This window comes from Rutidosis leptorrhynchoides, chromosome 9, assembly GCF_046630445.1.
Source record: "Rutidosis leptorrhynchoides isolate AG116_Rl617_1_P2 chromosome 9, CSIRO_AGI_Rlap_v1, whole genome shotgun sequence".
Lineage (NCBI taxonomy): Eukaryota > Viridiplantae > Streptophyta > Magnoliopsida > Asterales > Asteraceae > Rutidosis > Rutidosis leptorrhynchoides.
In genome coordinates this window covers 221,420,806-221,430,234 of record NC_092341.1, presented here as the reverse complement: position 1 = coordinate 221,430,234, position 9,429 = coordinate 221,420,806, and the positions used below count along the sequence as shown (strand labels likewise).

The following is a 9,429-nucleotide window of genomic DNA, read 5'->3' as shown; positions in this document are numbered from 1 at the left end:
TTACATGGCCCAATTACCGGTTCTGATATATGGAGTCCATACTTACATTTGCTGGTGTCCTATGCAATTTAAAGGGTACATTACTAAAAAAATTCAAACAAGGGGGTCAGTGGACTGACCCACACAGCCTTTCGAGTAGTTTCGCCATTAAAAGAAAATAACACATGCGTACATCCAAAGTATGGATCGATTCATAGCTAGGAGATGAGAAATATGTTGCGTAATCTTGTCCCACATCGAAACACTACTACAAAAGGGAGAACGGGCCACGAACGTTTTGCGGCGCTCAAATATTGCCACAACAAGTAATGCTAAATGACAAAATTTTCGCCTCTTTTAACAGCAGGGCAATTGCGATTCGACTTTGTCGAGGTGTCACCTCAAATTTTTAAATTTCTTTTCATATACTTTTTGTGGCGGCGTTTGTCACCTTAACGCAACGCAAAAGAACAATTCCAGCAAATCACAAAATATTCTAGGTTCCTTATTGGTGATGGTGGTCGTTGCATAAACTCAACGCCTAAAAAACAACCAAAATATTTTGGTAAACATTTGGATCATTTATTTGGGCAAAGCTGCAAAAAGGATAGTAAAGGTAATTTGTTTTCATTTTTCTTTTAATAAATAAAAGTGCGAGTCCTACCTTTGTTTGCCACACTGTTCGTAGCAAAAGACTTAAAATGGCAAACCTATGGAGACGGGTCATTTGTAACAACATTTCGCCGCAATAAGTATTTACGACGAGAAAAGGTTGTTGCGAAGATTTTACTCGCCACAATAAGTGCTTTTATCTACTCTGTAGTCAGAGTTAAAAAGAAATAACGTCTACATTTAAGCTTATGAGTTACTCCCTCCATCACCGATTGTTTTTAGAATATACTATGGAATTCAATGAGCTTATATGTTAGACATGTTTTTGCACTCAGAGACGAACCTAAAATTTACGGACAAGAGTGTCATTTTCCGAAAAATAAATATCAATATAGAAATTAGGGATGTTAGAATTTATAATTAGGAGATGTCTTTTAATTTACAATTTTTGCAAAAGGTTTGGACTGGCGGAGAAACACTGACCCCGTGTGCCTTTGGCACCCATACCGCCTACCCCGTAAGGGCTAAGTATGCCTTGTAAAATACCTCCCCCTAATACCCACAAGGAACTTGCAGGCTGAAGAATCGAACCTGCACCCATTTATTGCATTAGGGCATATTCCTGTGGGCTCAGGGATCATTAGCAACGGGTACCAACTGAGCTACTGCTCGTTGGTTTAATTTACAATTTTGAATACACTATAATAGACATATTTGAATAGTTGAAGGTGACAAAACATCCATACGCATCATATGTCTTTCCCGCGCCTCTGGTTGCACTATAGCGATTCTACAAATAATATGAGAGACGTCAAAATATACGGTATTTTTGACATATATAAATTCTCAAACCACATTTTTCGTTTTAGATATTTGAGACATGAAAGAAAAAAACATGATATTCTGCCAAAGGTGTGAGCTTCATTCATGGTCCACCAAGAATACGTAGTCTCGAAATAAAGTTGTTACTCCGTATAATTTATAACCTACCGCTCCACTATTCCAACTTTCATGTTCTGCCACCTCTATATAATAGATTTCCATAATAAATGAAATAAAGGTGGATAGCTAGCTACATAGTAACACAATAATTCATCAGGGGGCAGAACCCATAAATGTGAATAAGTACTTTTTTTATTAGTTGCAACATTTACAGCAATCTGATCATCTTTTGGCAACGCACATAAACTGTACCTGTACAACAAACATGGATCAACTGAAGCCCACATCTGCAAACTCTTGCCCACTTACACCTCTCACCTTTTTAGAACGAGCTGCTATCGTTTATGGCGATTGTACTTCGATCATCTACAATAACACCATTTTCACTTGGACACAAACCAACTGTCGATGCCTTCAAGTCGCATCGTCCCTTGTCAAAATGGGAATTCGTAGAGGTGATGTTGTGTCCGTTTTAGCGTTTAATGTTCCTGCTATGTACGAGCTACAATTTGCTGTACCAATGTCTGGTGCTGTTCTTAATAATGTTAATACAAGGCTTGATGCAAGAACAGTTTCGGTTATGCTTCGTCACTCTGAGGCTAAAATGCTTGTGGTTGATACTCATCTTCGAGCTATTGCACAAGAGGCTGTTTTAAGGTTCCCGCCTGGAATACAACGCCCGATGATAGTTCTTATTAGGGATGATGTGGATTATGCTGCCAATGAGAAGTTAACAGGTGCGTCGATCATAACCTAATTAGTACTTGACGATTTTCGTTTTTATTTTTTCAACTTTTTACAATGGAACTATATAAATAAACAAATTTCCACTGACTTTAGCCAACTTGAAATATGATTTTTAAAATAGTACTTGACTTGATTGATCTAAGAATCGAAGATGGAGGAATGAGTCTTTTTTAACCTTTAGTAGAGGAATGTGCATGGTTTAGCCAAAACTGAATAAACCTGTTAAATTGTACTAGCAAATAGCTGAGTGCAAATATCATGACCCATGTTTTTATTTCTTTGTAAACTTTTGGTATATTAGGCCAGTTTAAAAATTTGATTCCTTTTACCCATAACCCATTTCAACTCAAAACTGTTGTAACCCGTTATTCAAATCGACCAAACTTGACCCGTATACCAGGTATAGGCTTGATCTACAGTTTTAGAGGAGAAATATCTCACAAGTTTTAATAAATTATCACTCTCTCTCTCCATATTTTAATGTCTACTATTACATTATTTTGTTATTCACTTTTATAAATAAATTATAATTATAATTATAATAATTAAGTAAAGTTTTTTTATATTCAATTATGCATGTAAGACAAAAATTCATGTAAGACAAATTAGATAAAAAGTAAAAAAGTAAATTTTAATTTATAAAAAACGTAAAGTGATAGGAGACTCAAATTTTAATCGTGTCAAAAGTTCTTTTTTACTAATAATAACATTTTTAAACGAAATGTGTTTAATAAAATTGACATGGAAGGAGTAAGTTTTTGGCAATTACGCATATATATAAAGGATGAAAAAGTGTAACCAAAAAATTGTGAAGTGCTGGGACTAATATTAATTGTTGTACTACAGATACTGAAGCTCGTCAACCATTGATGAATGACGTTGATTTCCTTACAACGTACGAAGAATTAGTGAAAAAAGGGGACTCAAATTTTAATTGGGTACGGCCAGTACATGAATGGGATCCAATCACTTTAAACTACACTTCTGGAACGACGTCGTCTCCTAAAGGTGTTGTACATTCACACCGTGCAATTTTTATTGTAACTGTTGATTCCTTAATCGATTGGTCCGTACCAAAGAAACCGGTTTATTTGTGGACCCTACCAATGTTTCATTCCAATGGGTGGAGTTTCACTTGGGGAATGGCGGCCGTTGGTGGCACCAACATTTGCCTCCACAAGTTCACTGCGGATGACATCTTCTCCGCCGTGGACCGCCACAATGTCACCCATATGTGTGGCGCACCCGTTGTTCTTAACATGATAGCAAACTCGCCAGATGCAAAACCGTTGAAAAAATCAGTTAATTTCTTGACTGGCGGAGCTCCACCGCCAGCCGCCGTTGTCCTTCGAACAGAGTCCTTGGGGTTTAATATTAGTCACGGGTTTGGTATGACTGAGGTGGCGGGGGTTGTAGTTTCGTGTGCTTGGAAAGAGAAATGGGACCAGTTACCAGTTGAAGACAAGGCTTGTTTAAAATCAAGACAAGGTGTCAGAACTTTAGGATTGACTGAAGTCAACGTTATAGACCCTGAGTCAGGACTCAGCGTGAAACGCGATGGGTTGACTCAGGGTGAAATTGTCCTAAAAGGAGCGTGTTTAATGTTAGGTTATTTAAAGGACCCATATGCAACCGCCAAGTGTATGAGAGAAGATGGGTGGTTATATACAGGGGACGTCGGGGTAATACACACCGACGGGTATCTAGAAATTAAGGACCGATCAAAAGACGTGATTATAACCGGGGGTGAAAATGTGAGTAGTGTGGAAGTGGAATCGGTGTTGTACTCAAATCCGGTGGTGCATGAGGCTGCAGTTGTGGCTATGCCTGATAAGTTTTGGGGCGAAACGCCCTGTGCATTTGTGAGCTTAATGGGAAAGGCAAATTCGGAGGACATAATGACATTTTGTCGTGGCAGATTACCGCATTATATGGTACCGAAGACGGTGGTGTTTATGGATGAGCTACCAAAAACGGCCACCGGAAAAATTAAGAAATATAGGCTGAGAGATGTAGCAAAGGCTATGTCTTTACCAAAGGAGAGGAGTAGAATGTAAGGTTTGATTTGGAATGTGTTTGGTTACTTGATTTTAAGGAATATGTGTGAGGTTTATTTTGTTTATTTGCATTTTGGTAGACATGTTATTATGTATTACAAAATTACAAATTAAATTTGTGAGTTTAACAGTGAATTTTAGTAGATTAATCTTTTATATCTTTGATTTTAAAGTGGGTTCAGTGCAAAAATCGCTTTGTTGATTACGTTGATATGATGCCCAAAGTTGTGATAACTTTAACTACAGAACCCAATAAGTAAGTTAATAACATAAGAACTCCATGATGAACAATATGAAGTATTTATATTTATATCTGAATCATAAATGAATTTACAGACAAATTGCAGCAATGAAGATGACATATGCATGCTACCATCTTAGAGCCAAATAAGAGATAAATGAGCTATTTCGTCATCATATCATTTTAAACGATTCTAGGATCAAAACTTATTGGATTCTTATATAATTGAAATGGTACTTTGTAAAATAAAAAATTTCTAAAAAATTACTAGTTACTACCATAAAAACTACTAATATTAAAAATATATAAGGTACTATACAATATTAGTAGTATTTTATTGTAAAATAAAAAATATAATGAGGTCAAAGGAGCCCACTTGCTTGCATGTAAACTCGCCACTGTACCATCTTAAAGCCAAAAAAGTTGGTTATAAATTTATTTGCAAGTCGTATATCAGCAGAGATACTTAAACACTGTATTTCTTTTGAAAATTCACCAAGCTCACCTCGTAAGAGATGGATGTCTGTAATATATCTCCTTCAAGTACCCTTTATGTGCTAGGAATGAAACTAATCTCACTATGACAAGTGGTGTAAATTTTTTATACGAATAAGGCTCGAACCTGGACACATATTTGTAAAGAGCTTCTACATAGCCTGATAGCGGGTCTCAGATACCATTCGAGTCAAAGGATGTAGGTGAAACTTACAGAACACAATACTATAAAAGCATACGGAGATGTCTAAGTTTCTATCACGTTTTCCGTTCAAAAATATCTGGAACACATTTTGCAATTCACGTTACTTGAGAGAATCTCAATCCTACTCACAAAGGTTTTAACATCTTCTCTTTGGAATTCAAGTTAAAGTTTTATTTCCATGGTATCTCGTATTTTGATGCTACTACTAACACGCTTCAATGCGGATGATACATATTGCATTAGAAGTTGGGGCCTACTATGTGGAAACTCTTTACGTATGTGGACGCGAGTTATAGTCTCACTCGTGTCAAGAATTTACACATCTTGCCGTAGTAGGATTAGTATCGTACCCGTCATATATGGAGTATTCGGTGAAGAAATTTTATAGTAATCCGACTCGTATGAAGTGAGTTTGTTGGGTTTTCATTGAAAAACACAATAGGTGTCCATGATGATCTACACATTTTGTAAACTAGACAAACGTCTGAGTCGCACGATACTGCAATTTATAAGGTAGTTTGCAATAAAAAAAATTGTTTAACAGTTGTAGTAGTAATATTACATATATGCACTTAGAGTGTATGTTGTTGCAGCTTATATTATGAAAGATTCCTCGTTGAAGAGGTTGATAACAGTTCCTTTCTGTTTGTACAATTCTTGGCGATCCTTGTCGGAAGAATAAGGATGTTGAGATCTGATCAATGAATGTATGGAATTGAGTGGTATGATGATGGATGTAACCTTGTTGACGATTCCCCGAAGGTAGTGCGAAGGTATTGTACTTTACGCCACCAAGATACGAAAGTAACTCATTGTGAGTTGTGTGTATGTGTTGTTATGACTTTCAGTGAATGCATTCTCCAGAGACCATGTTCTCCTTTTATAGAGCCAGTTTAGAGCTTCTTCCCCAGTTTTCTAGGTGAGGATCAGTCTCCAAGGCAATCTTTGATAAGACAAAGTGAACTTTTCATTCGGTTGACTGTGATCTCTGATGTGGAAGAAAGCAAGCCTGGTGCATTCCTCTTTTGTCATTTGGACGTTAGTAGAAGTAAGCTGGTCAACCCTGGTTAGCCCGTTTACTTCTCTCCTTCAGCATATGTGATCTTGTGACTTCAGGATAAGTCTTTGTCCATTGGTAACCGTGATCCCTTCGTAACCAGGTACCTTCGGTATTATAGCTTCGTATATCAGATACGGTTTCTTGTTAAGTCAGAATACCAAGATCACATTTTGGGAGTATTCCTCTTTTATCATTTATGCGCTAATATTCGAATTTGGGTTTGTATTTGACATATATATTCTTGTGGCCGATCCTTATGTCGTCAACCCTTGGCAATCGTGATACCTTCGTGAGCTTAGCTTCGGCTATTTGCTGGATAAGGTGATACACTATCAAGCCCCCTAGTTTAAATTTACGATGAATTTAAACCGAGCTTCGTGAAATTAAACTTAAAAAGCCACTTGATTTTTGATTAGACGTCTCTGATCGCTCTTATCATTTACCTGGGTGCTTTTCCGTTTTTGCCCCAGTGAGTTTCCTTTTGTTCACTTTGGCGGGAAGGGTAAAAGTGTAAATACCCGGTGCGGTTACCAAAGTTTCTGTGATAACCCGGAAAATTTCTGATTAAATTTAAACTAAACTTCGACTGTTTCCGACAATTCACGAACAACCGGTTCTAAAAAGATATGTAAATAAATATGTGTGTGTATATACATCATTTACAATCATTATTATTAATAGTATTATAATTATTAATATTAATAATAATTTCATTACCATTAATATAATTACTAATATATTATTAATATTATTAGTATACCAATACTTAACATTTATGTTAAAATAATGAAATATTATTATTATTATTATTATTATTATTATTATTATTATTATTATTATTATTATTATTAATATTATTAGTATTATCACTTTTACTAAAAGTGATAAGATTATTATAAATATCATTATTATTATTATTAATACAACTTATTTATAATAATATTATTATTAATATTATTATAAAGTAACATTATTCTTGCTATTCACATTATTATTATTATTATTATTATTATTATTATTATTATTATTATTATTATTATTATTATTATTATTATTATTATTATTATTATTATTATTATTAATATTATTATTATTATTATTATTATTATTATTATTATTATTATTATTATTATTATTATTATATTTATTATTATTATTATTTATATTATTATTATTAATATAATTATTAATTATTAATATTAATTAAATTAAATGAATCAGACATTTACCTAATTAGGTATTCAGCTTTTAATTTTTTTTTATTTTTTTCTGCTTTCTGGATCACAATCACGATCTGTGATCTTCTTTCTTTCCTTTCCAGTTCATGAACGAGCTGTATATATATTTTTTTTATCATGATCAAGCTTTTTAATTTCTAAATTCCATCGTGATTTGCTGCTTTTAATTTTTTTATTAATCGTGATTATATTTTTTTATTCGACTGGTTTTTATTTTGTATCCATTATCAATCAATCACATTATATAACATTGCTGCAATTCAAAGAACTAAACACAAATATATTTTTTTTGGTCGATATACCTCTGTTCTATAACTTTTTAGCCAAAAACCAAAATCGAAATCCTTTCAAAATCTATAAATGCAGTTTTGTTAGGAATCATTTAAGTAAACTTTCTGCAAAAACTCATCTTCCAATTCATTATATCGAGCTTTAATTCGTGAGTCAAAGTTTTGAATTGAAAAAGTCAACATTTGTTCTTCAACTAAATTCGAATTTTTTGTTATGTTTCTGGATCAATTGATTGTATAGAAAGTTTCTAGAAAGGATTTCCAACATAATTCGTATAGAAATTTGAGTCTAAAAGCGTTTATAAATCAAAAATCAATTTATATATTTTGTTGATCAACAACCCAATTTATATTTTTCTAATTGTTTACGAGTCCTAGACAAAACCATAAATTCGTTATTATAGTTATTGGATTAGTTTGGTCGTTTGGATTTTTGATGATAATGAAGAAAAAGAAGTTGAAGTTAAAATTCGGGTTAAATAAAAACAGGGGGAGAGTTTAATTAGAAAAATAGATTTGGTGGAGTGGTCTTGTGTGTTTTGGGTTAAGTGAGAGGTCTCGGGTTCGAGTCCCGTCTTGGGCATATTTTTTAGAAAAGGCTTATAAAGGTAGTTCTCATTTATTATTATTATTATTATTATTATTATTATTATTATTATTATTATTATTATTATTATTATTATTATTATTATTATTATTATTATTATTATTATTATTATTATTATTATTATTATTATTATTATTATGATTATTATTATTATTATGATTATTATTATTATTATTATTATTATTATTATTATTATTATTATTGCTACTATTAATAGTATTATTATTTAAGGTTATTATTGTTATTATTAGAGTTATTATTATTAATAATAAGTATTACTATTATTATTAATATTAACATGATCATTAAAATATTTATTAAAGCTATAATTATTATTAAACATACCATTATTATTAAAAATATCATTTTTGCTAAAATATCATTTTTACTTTTTTTAATTATTAGTAAAACTATCATTTGTATTAAAATTACTATTATTACCATTATTATTATAATTATTAGTAAATCATTATTATGATTAGAATTATTATTATTATTTTGAAAACAATACAAACTATTATGATTATCATTGTTATTAGTATTAGTATCATTCCTAATAAATACTATTATTATCATTTTTAACATAAGCATAATTATTAGTATTAGTATTGTTATTATTAAAATTATTATCGTTATTATCATTTTTACAAAAATTAACATTTTCGCTATCATCAAAACTATATTATTATTATTATTATTATTATTATTATTATTATTATTATTATTATTATTATTATTATTATTATTATTATTATTATTATTATTATTATTATTATTAAAACCTTATTATCATTATTATCATTTTTACTACTAGTATTATTATTGTTATTACAAAACAATACAACACTTTATTCATTATCAGTATTAAAATCATTTTATCAAACAAATACTTATACATAGAATATATATATATATATATATATATATATATATATATATATATATATATATATATA

The 9,429-nt window shown here is 31.5% G+C and overlaps 1 protein-coding gene across 2 annotated transcripts; it reads left to right on the top strand.

Annotated features, from left to right (window-relative positions):
- The first annotated feature begins 1,798 nt into the window (after positions 1 to 1,798).
- Positions 1,799 to 4,452, top strand: LOC139867202 (probable acyl-activating enzyme 6). Of its 2 annotated transcripts, none has more exons than XM_071855536.1 (2): positions 1,799 to 2,270; positions 3,136 to 4,452. In XM_071855536.1, the coding sequence occupies exons 1-2, from the start codon at positions 1,799 to 1,801 to the stop codon at positions 4,335 to 4,337; spliced, it is 1,674 nt and encodes a 557-aa protein (XP_071711637.1). In that variant the 3' UTR covers positions 4,338 to 4,452. The 2 variants fall into 2 exon arrangements, with proteins under 2 accessions (XP_071711637.1, XP_071711636.1); XM_071855535.1 differs by having other exon boundaries at positions 3,127 to 4,452.
- The last annotated feature ends 4,977 nt before the right edge of the window (positions 4,453 to 9,429 follow it).

Bases quoted from the DNA above. Each gene is read 5' to 3' on its own strand.
- LOC139867202 (XM_071855535.1), top strand. From the start codon at position 1,799: ATGGATCAACTGAAGCCCACATCTGCAAACTCTTGCCCACTTACACCT. The intron at 2,271-3,126 runs GTGCGTCGATCA...GTTGTACTACAG, and splicing joins TGCCAATGAGAAGTTAACAG to ATACTGAAGCTCGTCAACCA.